This window comes from Strix uralensis, chromosome Z (assembly GCF_047716275.1).
Source record: "Strix uralensis isolate ZFMK-TIS-50842 chromosome Z, bStrUra1, whole genome shotgun sequence".
Lineage (NCBI taxonomy): Eukaryota > Metazoa > Chordata > Aves > Strigiformes > Strigidae > Strix > Strix uralensis.
This window is the reverse complement of record NC_134012.1, coordinates 102,268,685-102,284,615: the sequence shown is the minus strand read 5'-3', so window position 1 is coordinate 102,284,615 and position 15,931 is coordinate 102,268,685. Positions and strand designations below refer to the sequence as shown.

General features: G+C 56.0%; 1 protein-coding gene across 1 annotated transcript; it reads right to left on the bottom strand.

Moving 5' to 3' along the window:
- Nucleotides 1–4,876: 4,876 nt before the first annotated feature.
- ST8SIA3 (ST8 alpha-N-acetyl-neuraminide alpha-2,8-sialyltransferase 3) lies at nucleotides 4,877–15,168 on the bottom strand. The gene is made up of 4 exons (XM_074855297.1): nucleotides 14,959–15,168; nucleotides 14,107–14,229; nucleotides 11,468–12,025; nucleotides 4,877–10,758 (listed from the first exon to the last, which is right to left on the bottom strand). Exons 1-4 carry the CDS (start codon nucleotides 15,135–15,137, stop codon nucleotides 10,476–10,478), a joined length of 1,143 nt encoding a protein of 380 aa, XP_074711398.1. The 5' UTR covers nucleotides 15,138–15,168; the 3' UTR covers nucleotides 4,877–10,475.
- Between the last annotated feature and the right edge of the window lie 763 nt (nucleotides 15,169–15,931).

The window sequence follows — 15,931 nt, the reverse complement described above, 5'->3', positions numbered from 1 at the left end:
TTGACCTTTTCCTTTTAAACCTGCGCCCGATCCTTGCGTTCCATGATGATGTGAGATTACACATGGGAGCGCCCAATTCCGGCGTCTTGCCAAACTGATGTCCAAATCTTCCCAGGAATCAACCCACAAAGGTGACCAACATGGCCCGTGTGCTGACTCCATGAGGGCTGTGAAGCCCGGGGCTGCTGTCAGCCCCACCGGGATGGTGCGGGGGGAGCTCTGCCGTTCTGCCCCGTGGGCACCATCTGCTTTGGCCTCACCACGGGGCTCCCCCAGCCCCCCACACCCGTTAAACCTCTCTCCCCGCACCGACGGTGTGGCACGGACCTGGGGCCTGGCTGCACACCCCCTATGCTTTCTTGCTCAGCCTCCTCCTTTTTTTTTGGCTGGGGCTCCCCTGGGTGTGTGGATTTTAACTCCTCTTGTGTTCCCCAGGGGTTGGGCTCTGCCTTCTCCTCCAGTACCCACACCCATCTCTGAGCACGGGGAAGAGAAGGGCCAGGCCCTTCGGCGCTGCAAAGCCGTCTGGCTGACTCAAACCGCCCGTAAAAGGGGGAGTCCAGGGGTTCATCCCCCGCGCTCACAGCCCTGCACGCCCCCCTCAACGTCAGCGTGGGATGTGGCAGGGGCACGAGTGGGCTTTCCCTTCAAACAGCGAGCACCAGCTGGCCAGGGATGGCCCACGTCATCTTCACCTGCTTTTAGACAAATATTGCACGTGTTTTCTTTTGGTATTTGGAAATTGGTGTCGCAATTTCCCTGCGGAGGGCAGAGGGCCTGGCTCCAGCCCCCTGTGCCGTGCTCCCAGTGACAGCAGTGCGGCTGGACATGGGTCCAGGGGTCTTAAACCTCCTTTTTGCTGGTGAGAAGCAGAACCAGGCTTCCTTGTGATTCTTCTCCTCCCAGACATGTTATCAGTTATTTAGAAGTAAAAAACCACTTGGATAATATGGGATTTTTTCCCCTAGAGTTTTTCCAGGAGCAGTTTAGAGGGTAAAGCAGGCCTGAGAGAGCTGGACCCAGCTTTATCAGTGCAAACTGATAAACAGGGAAAACAGCTCGGGGCTACCTGGGAGGAGCAAGACCCCGGCCAGGCTGCTTGCCTCCACCACCGGCACCCCCCGGCCCCAGCACCAAGGGGCAGAGGCTCTGGGGAGCTCCCTCAGGTTTAGCAGTGGGGAGATGAAGGAAAAGATTTGTTCCTCTCCCATCACTCCACTAGAAATTGGATTATGGGGTGATAATTCCCAGCCTGAGTGGTACTTGCGGGGCTGCTCGGGGGCTTCTGCTCCATGCATGGACATCCCCGTCGCGGTGCACCCCACCGCGAGAGGGGCAGCAGGGCCGTCCCGGTGTGGCTGATGGCACACTTGGCTGGCCGGGGCTGTAGTTAAAGATTAAAATTGGATCCAGTTTGCAATATTTATCTTGGGAGCAGGAGGGCCCCAGCTTGTTTGGTTTGTGGGAAGTGTTGGGAAACGGTGACGCCGGTGTCACCCCACAGGGGCGTGGGGTCCCGGCAGTCGCCGTGTGGCGAGTGGGGCGTGTGATGGTGCCGGCGACGCACGCAGGGCACCGCGGGGGGACCCCGGAGAGGGGTTAGGACGTGGTGAGGACGTGGCTGCTCCCCTCCCACGCTCCTCCTGCCTCTCGAGTGGGGACGGTGGCTCCTGCCTCCCTCCCAGGGTCGCGTCAAGGGTAAATGCATTAGATAAATCGGATATTCATCGTGGGAAGAGCGCGAGCAGTGTAGGCAGATAATGCTTTTTCATTTATACTGCACTAAATGTTGCCTACTAAAATATTTTTCAAAGATTAATATCTGGTTGCCCAAAGTATTAGCCCTGCTCTGGGAACATCCACTCAGGTGTGCCGGGACAGCGAGCCGCCTGCTTTGTGCAGGGTTTAAATGTATTTTGGCGGTGACAGCGCCTGACACGTGCAGGGGTGACTGAGGTTATTTGGGAGCTGCCCGGATTTGTGCTGTGCAGCCCAGACAAACCTCCCCAGAGCGACGGGGCCATTCAGGACAAGCCAAGAACGAGCGGTCCTGACAGAGATGTCCCGAGGAGGCTCTGAAGAGCAGCCACATTCGGAGGGCGAAAATGCTCCCAGAAACGGGGCGTGGGCCGGCGCAGGCAGGAGGTCGCGGTCAGGCGGTGCCCCTGCCTCCTGCCTCCGCCGTCCCCTTTAAAATCAGATTGAGTAAAGTACTAGAGTGTGTGTTGCAGAATACTGACATGGCATTAACCGCGGGGGAACCGGATTATGGAACAGCTGATTTCCTGTTTTCATATATATGATTTTATAGATGTTATATATTTATATATGTCATATAAATGTTGCCAGAAACTGCTTAGAATGTTTAGATATGGTTAGCACCTAAATTATTACTTTTTACATAATTTTGAGATTTGGCATCCCCAAAATACCCCCTAGTGACTATTGCTAGGCAATGAATGTGGTAATGTAGATGGATTTGGCAGCGGTTTACCTGTCAGTAGGGGTCAGAGGGAGAACCCGCACAGCTCCTGCCTTGCCGTGTCTCCCAAAGAGCCCCACCCAGGGCTTTGTTAAGTCTGGAAGAGGGATGGGAGGGAGCCAGGGTGCTCCCACCCTGCTCTCACAGGCACTGAAATAGGCAGTAAAGAGGAACTGGTAGGTAGAGGGAGAATGTTCCTGTTACTGGACATCCTCTTAATTTTGTAATGGCATAAAGGGATCCGATACCCCCAAGCTGCCTGTAACGAAAGGCTGGAGATCCAAAGCCCATTTTAATGGTGGGCAAATAACCCCTATGAGAGCTTAAAAACAAGGCAGCAGTTTCTGCAGCCATATGAGCTCTTAAATCAGCCAGTTTAAAATCTTAAAGTCCTTCAATCAATCAATCAATCACTCACTCACTCACTCACTCACTCACTCACTCACTCACTCACTCAGCACTGCCTTTCAGCTGCAGCACAGTGTGCCCCAGCCAAGGGTCTGTTGTGGCTCCTGCCCCCCTGAGAGAGTCTGTGAGTTTGTGTGAGCTCCCAAACCCGGCAGCTGCCCGGCAGGACCCAGGCCCCGGTGTCCCACGGTTTAACCCTCCGAATCGCCGCCTGCTCACACGGACACCCTCGGGCTGGTAGCCCACGCAAAGCCAAAGAGGAGGAGTTGCCCAGCATGCCTGGCAGTCGCCTCCAGACAGGGGGTTAAGGGCACAAGCCCCCCCCTGCCCCGGGGCGGGGAGAGGACAGGAAGGGCACTGGGAGAGCAACCGAGTCACAAACTCTCCAAAAAACCCCTCAGCACAAGGAAGCAGTGTGTGGTCGATGGCTAAGGACGAGGATGGCACCAAAACGAGGTGGGGGGCTACCAGAGAGCCCGAGGCGCAGGTGAAAGCCGGCCAGCAAGGGAGTTAAAAAACACCAATAAAACTCTCGGTGAGTTGTTAATGGCGAGGAGACGGGGGAGGAGAGTTGTTCTGCTGCTCTACGGGGAGGGAAAGCTGCCAGTGGGGAGCGGAGGCTGTTATGGGTGCTGCGGTGTCCCGATGGGAGGAGGCATCGATCGGGAGGGTTCTGCGGGGTCTGTCCCCGCTGGCTGCCGTGCAGTGTCTTGTTAGCAGCTGGGATGGCAGGTGGGGAGCGTGGGCAGCAAATGGGGGGCAGCACTGGGCTGGGAGGAGCTGCGGGAGTGGTGGGGGACCGGGCGAGGATGGGAGGAGGATGGGGTGAGGATGGGAGGATGGGGTGAGGATGGGATGAGGATGAGGGGAGGACAGAGTGAGGATAGAAGGAGGATGGGATGAGGACAGGAGGACAGGATGAGGGTGGAAGGAGGATGGGGTGAGGATGAGAGGACAGGATGAGGGCAGGAGGAGGATGGGGTGAGGATGGGAGGACGGGATGAGGATGAGGGGAGGACAGAGTGAGGACAGAAGTAGAGCAGGGTGAGGACAACAGGACAGGATGAGGAGGACGAGGGGAGGGCGGAAGGACGGGCCAGGTGGCTGGGATGGCCACAAGCCCCACCTGGTCAGGAGCTGTCGGGGAGTGGGAGATGCCCCGAGGCAGCGCCGCTGCTCCCCAGCCTGGCTCCTTCCCGGCAGGGACAGGCAGGTTTTGGGGAGGGTGTTTTCCACCCTTTGCGAACCGAGGCAATGCGGTGGCAGCACGGGAACTCGCTAAACGTTGTCGTGGGCCTTTGTGGACAATCACCCCCGCGCTCTTTGTGCCAGGTCGATATCACTGGCGCTCACCCAGCGCGTATTTCTGTGGGCTAGTTATTCCTGCGTGGGGATTTTCCAGGGGGCATTTTTGGTGTTATTTAACGTCGGTGTCACTGGCATAAAATACGCCTGGAGCTTGCACAAGAGCCATGGAAGCAGGGTAATGAGAACTCCATGTGCCAGCTCGGAGTGAAAGACATGTAAGTCCAACTTCACTCTGTGTTAATGTTAGTACCTGGCCGGAGGCGCATGGGGCCGGGCTCCCAGGGCAGCTTGTCCCAGAGTGGGGCTCCTTCTAATCCAGGCTGCGTGAAAATTCCACCCACAGAAACCCCGGATTTGGGAACTTTTCTGAAAATGGGATTTTGCTCCCTTCTGACATGTGGGTAACTATTTCAGCTGGGTTATTGTCGAGCTGTAAGTGTGCTTGAATCTGCGAATAGTCTCCGTATTTACCCACTCAGGAGAGAAAAAAGATCAGTTATAGTGGGAGAGAGCATTAGCTGTTTGGGCTCATTAGCATGAAGGGGTTTTTGATTAAAATGATGATCTGGTGCTCAGTAAAGTGCGTCTACAGCACAGAAACCCCCCCAGTGCTGGCCCGTCGTTATTGCTGCTGGGAAGCAGGTCAGGAAATAGTAAGAAGGAAGAAGCGGACACAGCTGAGTTTTACAGACTTCCAATGCACAATAAAACATTTTATTTAAAAACAACGCATTCAATATTGTGTTTTGGCACATGAGTCAATGTTGCAGGCACGTTCACACCAAAGAATCACATTGCTGAGAGGTCCCACACGAATGGCCGCGTCCTTTGGCGCAGCCGCCACCGCCGCGATGGGGCCGCGGGAGCCCCTCAAGGGAAGGGCCAGGCCCTGGCGCTCCCGGTCCTGCCGACCCCCCCGAGGTGCTCGGGGGAGCGAGGCTGGATGCCAGCACCACGTCCCGCACCGTGGCCACTCACCTGAGGCTGTGCCCTGGCCCTCTGTGAACATCAGCCATTTAAAAATAAATAATGCTTTTAGTATGGCCGTTAAATAATGAATCCTTTATTACAATTATGGCATTTTTTTTCTTTTTTTTAAATATTTATCTTTTTTTTTATTGAAAACAACTCCATCAGGCATTGAACTGTATAGCCATTGGAATAAAGACACATTCATTTACAGAAAACCTGCTTTTTTCTAAACAATCCGTTTTTGCAACCTCCATTCACAGTTAGTTATAGTCCACAAACGCTTGCTTTTTGGTATACTCCACAATTAAAACTGGTAGCCAAAATGACTTTGTCTGAATGTATCTTGCTACCATTCACTGAAAAGATGCAAGCAACGAAAATACAAACCCCAGATGTATAAAAGAAGAGAAGGTAACACACGTATTTCCACTCCTATGTACACCCCCTCTCCACATCCCCCGTCCCCGCTGCGGGGTCCTCGGCACAGGGCTGGAGCAGGATGCGGCCCCGCTCGCCTCCGGCAGCGCCTGGGACACGGTCCTGGCAGCCCAGCAGGGTCTGCGTCCCACCAGACCCTTCCCTCGGAGCTAGTCAGGACCTCACTTGCTTTTGTAAACTCAAACCTTTCGTACTTACGAATATTGATCACGCTGCGTGTCGCATACGTTCATTTAGCAATATCCGCTTGCCTAGACGTTCAGGAATGACAGCGAGTATTTTCCCCGAACCATCAGGAGTTGGTTTAGGTAGACAAGAGGCTGGAAGGTTTTGGCAGGAAGAGTCTGGCCAAGGTGAGACCGAACGCAGGGGCTGTTTACGGTCCCGAGCCTGGCGGGCAGCAGCCGGCACCACCCCGCCCGGGGAGCCGCGGGCGCTAGAGGGGAGCAGCTTATTTAAAAAGGCATTTTCTGCCTCTCCCCCTTGGACACCGTCTCCTCCGCACCCTCCGGCCCTCACCTCACCCACCACCTCCATCCCCTTCATCCCGAAGCGCAGGAACCTGCCGTGAGCGGCCCAGCCTGGACCTTCTCCAGCCGTGGGCCACCAGCCAGCGCCGCGGGCAATGCCAGGGCTCCTCCCGCTGCCCACCACTGACTTCCTCCAGCTCAGAGGGGTTTTCTGATTATTTTCTACAAAACCAGAATTACACATGCTGTAAGCCCGGCGCAGTGAGAAAAGGACGCCGAGCCCTGACCTTACTGCCAATTCTGGGGGGGGTCACCCCCCTTTGCCGCCCTGGGACACGCAGTGCCCCTAATGTGAGGCCCTACAAGAAAACCAGCCTAAAAATGGGGGTTTGGGAGAGAGCCCAGCCTGACCACGGGGCAGCAGCAGGGGCTTTCCCTGCCTGGGGGAGCAGAGCCCACCCTGGGCCACTGCTGGTCCCACCAGTAAGCACAAGCCGCCCTTCCCCTCCGGTCGCTCTACAAAAGCAGAATTCAAAGAGCAGGAAACAGGCAAAAACAAAAGATGCACATTTTAAGACGGCTTTCCACACTGCAAGAGCTTGGACAAAAAAATATTGATACTAAGAAGCAATTTACTTTGGGCTGTATTGCGCCATTGATTTTGGGGCAGAACTCCCCATTAAAATCAATGATTCTGAAATGTTCAATGCGGTTCTGAAAAATCGATGGGGAGTTTTGCTTAAAAATCAATGATATAATATGGCGCTCTGTCAATAATTTTTCTGTATTCCCATTTCCTAATATTTGCAGCCATTTTCGTGCTTCCTTCTCCGCACTCGGTGCCTCTTTGTGCCTCTGGAAAGTTCCAGCTGTGCTGCCAGAGCCATCCCCCGGCACCGACGGGGGGTCCCAGCCCTCCCCGGGGATGGGAGGGGGCTGCAGAGTGCTGGGGCTCCCCCCAAGACCCCCTGGTGGGGTCTGCTGCCTTCAGCCTTAACAGGACCTGGCTGTGAGCGGGAAGAACCTGAGAGACGCTCCGTTTGCTGAAATTAAGCAAGATCAAACGAAGGTACCGCGCATGAAGACACCTCCCCATCGCCATCCCCCCCGCGACCGGCGTCCCTGGCGCTCTGCGGGGTGAGCGGGGCCTCGCAGGGCTCCCGAGCACAGAAACAGGCTGGGGGGCGAGTTGGGGGCAGAACAGAAATTACAGCCGTGGACAACTTCCCCAAGTTTAGTGTGATTAGGATGGGAAATTGAATTTAAAAAAAAAAAAATTTATGAAAAATTAAAAAATGACCCCAGAGCAATTTTGGTTTTTGGTTTCAACCTCTAATTTTTGCATTTCATCTTCTCTCCCAGACGCTCTAAAGCAGCGGTTTGAGCGGAGAGAAGATGTGCAGCGCTCAGGAACGACCGGCCAAGGCCCCCGGGCATGTCAGAACTGCTGGATGCTGCAGCTCTGTGCGTGTCCCACCGCGCAGTGACATGGCCGGGGCCACATGGCTGGCAGAGCTGCCGGGGGGGCCGTGGGATGAACCGCCTGGCCGCAGGCTGAGCACCCCCGCTGCAAAAAGGGCTCCTGGAGATGCACGGGTGGAAATACGTCTGTTTAGGCTAATGAATGTTTGCTGGTGACTACTGGTAATTTAAAGTGGTTATGCCAGGTAAACGCCGTGCAGCAGCCAAGCAGGATCTGCCAGTGCCATTCCCCATTACAGCCAGCAGCCAAAAGTTGTATAGAGCACACTGCCCCCCCTTTCACACCAATATAATGACAATAATTCACATTTCTTTAATGCGCTGATTAAAAATGGTTGCTCCCTACATGAAGTTGATAAAACGCCTCTTAATGAAAATATCTGGCGTTAACCACAAGCCAAGAGGTGTCAGCCAGGGTTGGGGGTGACCCCTGGCCCCCGCTGGGCTCTTGGCCACTGGACACACATTCAACAAGCCCCTCGGTGACCTGCCGAGCCGTCCGCCTGCCTTCGCAAGCATGTACAGCTTGAAACGCCATCGGAAATGATAAATTACTGCACGTCATTAACAACTAGCACAGAACTCCCTGCAATTTCTCTTCTTTCTGTTTCTTGGGCACAAACAATCCGCGTGCTCCGGCACTCAGAGGAGGGCTCCCGCAGGTCAGGACTGGTGCTGCCCAGCTGCTCCCGGCCCCGCAGTCCCAGCGTCCAGGGGGTGCGATCCCGCACCCCTCAGTGACAGGCCCGGCAGGGTCAGGGGGTCCCGGTCCCTCCCGCGGGCAGCTGTGAGCAATGAGGACAGCCTGTCCTCATGCTCTGCCACGGCCTGCACCCAGTACGGCCGAACTCCGCTCCCGGGCCCTCGCGCATGACTACGACACAAATAATAGGTGATAACATCAAGGACAACTCCTATGGCACCGTACGGCATAAGACACCACCGTCACTGCACAACTATGTCTTCGTAACAACAGCTGCTGGAGGTTGGACTCTGCTGCAGGGACAGTGACGAGCGTGGGACTGATGACAGCACGGAGAGCCAGAGCACCCGGCAATGCTGAGCCAGGCTTGGCAGGGCGGGCGGGAATGCCATGGCACGGCGAGACCCCAGCCCCTCCGCAGCATGCCCCAGCCCTGAACAGCCTTGGAAAAAGCAAAAGCCAGAAAATGTGGGGTCATTAAAACGGAGAAGAAAGCCACCAGCTCCTTCTCCACCCTGGGGCGTGGGGGAGAGCGGGGACCCAGCTTTGGGGGCCGGTGGAGCTGCGGTTTGGTGTTGTACTCAAGATCTTCCTCACCTCCTACGTCTGCTTGTAGGTAAAGAGGCCGAGAAAAATTAAAAGGTGCCATTTCAAAGTATGATTTTAAATTGGATTTTGCATCTTCTTTCAGTGTGCAGTCAGTTCTCAGCGTCAGAGAGAATAGTAGAAAAATGTTAAAATACTTGTAAGCAATACTTGTAATAAGAAACTCAGTTATTTTACACGCTCCTTTATCCTGAGACATAATGGCCAACACTTTCAAACCCTAAGGTTTGTCCTCTCTACAAACAGCCGGATTTCAGCGGTACCGAGGAAGCCGTGTCTTCCTTTGCCTTCCTCGGGTGGCTGTTGGTGATTGGAAAACGGGGCCGCTCATTTAGTTGTCTGACCGTGGATTTGGAGATGTGAATGGGGAGACCTGGTAACTGTATTTCCTCTTCCCTGGATTCCTGCCACACTCACTTCCCTTTAAAAACCATTTTTAAAAACCCTGGCGCCTGGCTCCCGCTGCTGCCCGGCCTGCCCGCCCCGTCGCCGTTAGTTGGACTAACGAAGGCTACAACCACTCCCTACAGACACGCCGAGCAACGCACCCCATGGCCACCCATGGAGCGCTGGCATTTTGGGTGGGACCTACCAAAACACTCTTGCAGCGGAACGTTGGGTACGACCGCGGCGGGTCCCACCCAGCAGAGCTCACCGGGATGGGCGCGGCGCCCGGCCACCAATCTGGGGGCAAAGGGATGGGGTGGGACCCCCCCGTGGTCCCCATGCTCGGGGGGATCGTCCTCCCAAAGCACCCCCTGGCGTTGGAGGGTGCGAGGAGCCGGCGCAGAGGGAGGTGTGCCTGCGCCGGGGCCTGGGGCTCGTCTCACCCAACGCATCTCCAGAGAAGCCTAATGGCCTTGATCACGGTGGTTTAACTTTAAAATCAAAAGACCGGATAGTATCACACGGATGGGAACGACCACGGTTCAGCCTAATTAGGAGTAGGGTTTGGCCCAAGTTGAATTAAAATGCTGAAGTGTTCTGAGAGCGATATAAACACCTAGCTAAGGTACAAGCCGGATTGCGACCTCCTTCTTCACGTTATGCTTTGAAAAATGTCAAATTCAGTAAATATGAAAATATGCAAGCAGTGGAAATCAGGATCCACACTGAAGAACTTGCAAGTGGCGATGAACTGGAATTCCGAGTGGCTTCCTCGATCGGCCACAGCGATCTATTATGCCGAGCAATTGATAGCAACATACACAAAAGCAGCAAAACCTTTTAAAATTAGCATTTCTAGTTCTAGTCAGGAAGGAACAATAAAATGAAGAGTTTCAGGGCATTTAGTGGAATGCTAAAATACGAAAGTATCTTAAAACATACTTAGTGGCTTATCTATAAATGCAAAATATTTCAACTTTGCTGCTGCGTGAATAGCATCCACAGAATTTGATAAATGCTTCTGCACTGCTAAATAGGCTTAAACCCTCTGATGAGCAGTGACAGGGGTGACTAAAAAGCATCTTTATATTATGGAAAATATTTTAGGCTGGGGTGTTTGGTTTTTTTTTTTTTTTTTTTTAGAATTCTATCTGAAGAACGTTTAATTGGGTTTTGGGCACTTTTTAGACAATCATTTGGCACTTCAAGATTTAGGTTCTTAGGCACAATGCGACAAGGTGAGTTTGGCCAGTCCTTCACCGTGCATCCTGTAGAGCAGCTGGAACTCTGCAGGCAGCTGGTGGGACTCCTGCCACTTGGTCGTGAACTTGGTTCCCTTCTTATCATAGTAGTGGTACGGGAGGTCCTCCCTTGTGTTGGGGTCGAACCCGAAGGGCCAGAATCCGTACAAGTGGATCTCTTCACATATGGCAGAAGCAAGGGTGTACATGAGAATACCTGTGCTCAGCCGCTTGGGCGACAAGTGTTTGTTCTTCCAGTACCTGCAAAAAAAAATAGAGGCTTGTTAGTCTGGGGTGGGGGGCGTGGGGCGAGGAATGCCACGGGTTTGCTGTAGGAAAAAGTAATGTTACTGCCCAGTGATGGTGCTGAGAGCCTGGGCGAGGCAAGGGCTTCTCCTCGGGCCAGTCTGTAACGGGCGGGAGTGCAGAACCCCGACAGGCAGAACCCCAACCCCTAGTCTCTTGTGTCCCCCTCTGAATGGCTCTGGATTTTGGCCAGGAGAGGTAGTGCCTCATCCAGACAAGTACGATCCACTGGCTCTGCTCACACTCGCTAAAGAGAGGCAACGTCATCCTGCTTCGATGTACTGCAGCTTTCCTTGGAGAGCGCCGCAGCTCCGGTGAGCGGGCTGGGAAGAACACGCTCTCCCAGACACGGTGCTTTGCTCCCGCCGTGCCTCCCTCGGCCGCCCCGCGCTCCTCCGGGCTCCATGGCAGGAACAGAGCCCAGGGCCGGGCCTGGCCCCCAGGCAAACAACCCACCCGCTCTGCTGCGCCGGGCAGACACCTGTGAGGAACCACCCGAAGGACTTACTGAGGCCACAACAAAGCTGCATTTGCTCTAAGGCCCAGCAGACCCGGGTCCTGACTCGCTAGACGGTGCCTACCAGATCAGGCACGAACAGGAAAACCAGTTCTATTTGTACAGAGATGTGTTTGGGCAAGCTAAACGCAAGGCAGAAACACACACCTGTTAACATGCTGCATGATATTTCCTGGCCAAGCCAACTGGACCTTCAGTTGCCCTCTGTGCTCAACAAAGAAGTCAACCAGTGTTCTCGTGACCGTTGCTGATGTGTGGAAGAAAAAAGCGGGGATCCAAAGGATGGCCCCGTCGAGCTTTTTCAGGCTTAAAAAGAAGTTGTTGCGATCCTGAATGGTCAAAAGATTGTTGTAATACTTTTCCAGGATGCTGGGGTTGAAGGTTGTAAGATTGGTTTTCCTTCCAACATCTTTTTGGAAAGCCTCCGTTGGAGCAAAATTGCAACGAAAAACAAAATCAGATTTATCTATTTCTTGCCCACACTGACTCCCGGTCAGGATCCCACTGTTTCCAACCACAGCACAAATGTTGTAATGCTTGTTCAGGATGGGCGACACGTCGGGAAGCAGCGATCGGAAGTTATTGCTGATAGAGAAAACGTACTTGTGGCTGGAATAATCGTAATGCATCAGCTGCCCAATCCGAACGCTATTCTTGGTCAAAGAAAAATTTTTTATTACATCGACATGCTGAAGGATTTCTTGCCTAAAATAAAACAGAAAAAGAGAAAAAACCATGGAGTTATATTTCCCCTCTTTCTGCGGTGGAGAGATTTTCTTTCCAGCTAGACTTACATTTTTCTTTTTTCTTAATGCAGAATTTTCCCGAGCAGCGTGGCGCAACGGCTTTTAAATTAACATAAACAGAGAGGAACCTGGAGCTCCGCTGGGCTTTACTGGGCCGCCCTGAGTGACGCCAGCTGAGGGTGTGGCCGTGCCCCGTGGAACAGTGTCCAGACTAAAACACTGAATTCGCTGTGTAAGCCCCAGGGGTGCAGCTAACCGTTTGCCCCTTCCCCAGGCGCCTCGCTGAGGGGTGCTGTGCCCGTGCCGGGGCTCTCCGCACGCACCGTGCGCTTGGAAGTGGGCCGCGGATCTGGGAACGATGGGTGCCAGGATGGGAAGCAAACCCAAGCGGTCCAAGACATTTGGTTGAATTAACAGGAGCAGATTTTTAAATACATGTATTTTTTTTGTGTTCTCGTTAAGAAGCACAAACCCAAGTGACAGTCGCTGCCTCCATTTATGTAAAGATAATTCCTTAATGTCTTACTTGGGCAAGCACACCGGCATTTTTACAAGGGTTATTAGGGATACTTAAAAGCTAAACAAAACCAAGCCTGCTCAGGAATTTCCCTAGCAGGGCATAAAATTAGAAAACCAATACCACTTTATTTGCTCATGTTTATGGAAAACAAACAACCTTTCTTCCAGCTTGCAACCTCCAATGTCTAAGCATTAATGGAGTCCCACTGGGTGCCCTAATTATGGGTTATGGCTAACGGACAAGTGCAACGGCAGATCCTGAGGCATCAGCTAAAACCTTCAGCGGGGTGGCACGGAGACAGACTCACAGAATCATCAAGGTTGGAAAAGGCCTTGAAGATCATCTAGTCCAACCATTAAAACTCATGATGGATGAGCTGGTGGTGCCAGGAATGAAGACGTACTGAGGGGCGGCCACCGTCCTGCCATCCCGGCGGGTCCCAGGAAAGGATGGGGCAGGCAAAGAGCCCCCTCCTCACTGTGCCCCACGGCTCCCTGGGGCAGCCCTTGTTGGCACTGGAAGGGCATCGCTGGCCCTGCTGTGCCAGAGAGGGCCCAGGGGAGGAGGGGAGCACTGAGGGGGGCAGCACCCCATCCCGACTGGGCCGCAGAGCTGAGGGGACGGGGTTTCTGCTTCTCAGGTGGGAGATGGGAGCCGGGTCACAATGCGGTCTCTGAAAGAGCAGGCTTTTGTCAGGACAAAATTACAGTCCAGGATGGTAGTAGCTGTCTTAAATGGCTAAAGGGTTTTATTTTCTTTTAGAGACATTTTTAATACACATCAGTAAATATATCTATATTAAAAAAATGTATAAAGTATATATTTACTGATCTCTCTCTCTATATATATATCAGTAAAGCCAATAAATAAAAGAGGCTGGCCAGACAGTGCCAAGTTCACATCACACTGAAAACACATCTGACTTCCACTAAGTACGGAGCAGCTCTGAGGAAGCTGAAGGAACCGAGAAACCCTTTCCCTTGCCACACTGCAGGGATGTCAGTGCAACCTGCAGGCAGGAGGCAGCAGGCGGTGCCCAGGGAGGGTGTTTTGGGGCAATCCGGGCTCGAGGGCCCCCATCCAAGCCCCTCGCCCTGCCCGCCCCCTCGGCCGGCGCCGCGCCGGGAGGCAGAGCAAGGCCGCGCTTGCTCAGAGCTGCCGTCAGCTGGGAAGTTTATCTGGGCGCACGTCGGCCTCCACGGATGCGGCATTTCATGGCCGATACCATCCCGTTTGTTTCAAGTTTTATAAACCCCAGTCGTTTGTCTTGAAGTGACGACGATTTCACTCGCACACCGGGACGCCGGGTCACGTTCCATTTGGTATAATGCCCTGCTCTCAAATTTCTCCCAAGATAGCTGTAACCATCTGGGGAAATGCTCCGATTCAGCCTTTGTCTCTCGCCGCTGGCAAATTAAAAGTATTTAGCAGTCCCCGACTGTATTTTCTGCAGTCCTGGGCGGGGGGGGGGGAAGGGGACAAGCCCGGCGGGCGCGGAGGGTCCGCGGGCGCGTGCTCACCGCTGGTGGGCGAAGGCCGTCCGGTTGAAGGCCCACTTGGACGGCTTCTCCTGCAGCTCCTGGCTCAGGGAGTTCGTCATGGGCACGAACGAGGGGTCCAGGAACTTCAGCGCGAACTGGGACCTGCAAAGGAGCGCACGGACCCACGGACAGACAGACACACGGACAGACACACGGACAGACACACGGACAGACAGACACACGGACAGACACACGGACAGACACGGACCCGCAGCCCGTTACCGGCCCCGGCCCGACCCCGCCCCGGCCGGTCTCAGCACCACGGACAGCGCCAGACGCGCTGCCCGGGCCCTGCCGGGCCGGGATATACCGGGATATACTGGGATATACCGGGATACAACGGGATATACCGGGCCGTACCGGACTCTACGGGGCTCCACCGGGCTATACCGGGCCGTGCCGGGCTCTACCGGGTTAGGCCGGGCCGTGCCGGGCTCTACCAGGCTGTACCGGGCTCTATCGAGATCTACCGGGCCAGGCCGGGCTGTACCAGGCTGTACCGGGCTGCACCGGGTTGGGGTCTACTGGGCTGTATCGGGCTGTACCGGGCCGGGCCGAGCTCCACCGGGCTCTACCAGGCCGTACCGTGCCGTGCCGTGCCGGGCAGGGCGGTGTCGGGCCGCTCCCCACCGTTCAGCACCCCCGGGCCCTCCCCGGTCCCGCTGTCCCCGGGGGGTCCCTCCCGCTGCCCCCCTCAGGCCCCGGGGCTGGACGCGGCGCTTGGGCGGGGGGGGGGGGGGGGGGGAGCCGCATCCCCGCCGTGGGGCCTTGCCGGGCCCGCCGGGGTAGGAAGGGGTGGGAAGGGCGGACCCCCCCCCCCCGAGCCCTCACCTGAATCCCGCGTGGAACATGTACATGCGGGGCCCCCCCGGGCCGGCGGCGCGGGGCGCCCCGAAGATGTTGTCCTTCTTGAGCGAGACGTAGCTGATGAGGGAGAGGATGAGGAGCGCGATGCTCAGCATCACCAGCCCCAGCACGCTGGCCACCCGCACCATCTTGCAGCTCCTCATGCCGGGAGGCGGCCCCGCGGCTGGGCGTGTGCGGGGGGGCTACATGGAGCGGGGAGGGGGGCGGGTGCGGGACGGCGGCGGGGACGGGGCCCGGCACCGCCGGCAGCCGGCGAGAAAATGGAGGGACCGAGTGGCGGCGCGATGAAATGGCAGCCGGGAGCGGCCGCCCCGGCCCCGGCAACCCCGGCAGCGCCGCCGGGCCCCCCCCAACCACCCCTCGGTGCCCCGGCGGGCCCCCCCCCGGCAGCCCCGGCGCACGCCCCGGCAGCCCCGGTGTCACCCCGACAGCCCCGGTGACCCCCCCGAGAGCCCTGATGTGCCCCTCCGACAGCCCCAGCGTGACCCCCGACAGCCCCCGTGCCACCCCAGCAGCCCCGGTGCCCCCCTGATAGCCCTGGTGCCGCCCGAGAGCGCAAGTGCCCCCCAGCGTCCCCTGTGCCCTCCGACAGCCCCAGCACCCCCCGACAGCCCCTGTGCCCCCCAACAATGCCCTGTGCCACCCCAGCAGACCCAGTGCCCCCTGACAGCCCCGCTGCCCCCCCCGACGGCCCTGGTGTGTCCTCCCCAGCAGCGCTGGGCACACAACCAAGTGTGCCCCCCCTCCGACATCCCCGGGGTGCCCCGGACCACCCTGGGGTGCCCACAGTGCTCTTCCCACCGCCTTGGGGTGTCCTGAAGTGACCCCCCCAAAGGACTGGGGGTGGCCCAGCCTGGCAGCCACAGTGACCCCTCAAGAGCCCCATGGGCATGTGGGGGGGGGGCTGAGCCACAGGGCGCCGGAGCTGCAGGGGACC

Bases quoted from the DNA above. Each gene is read 5' to 3' on its own strand.
- ST8SIA3 (XM_074855297.1), bottom strand. From the start codon at position 15,137: ATGAGGAGCTGCAAGATGGTGCGGGTGGCCAGCGTGCTGGGGCTGGTG. The intron at 12,026-14,106 runs GTGAGCACGCGC...GTTTTATTTTAG, and splicing joins ACGGCCTTCGCCCACCAGCG to GCAAGAAATCCTTCAGCATG. The intron at 10,759-11,467 runs GTGTGTGTTTCT...TTTTTTTTGCAG, and splicing joins ATCATGCAGCATGTTAACAG to GTACTGGAAGAACAAACACT.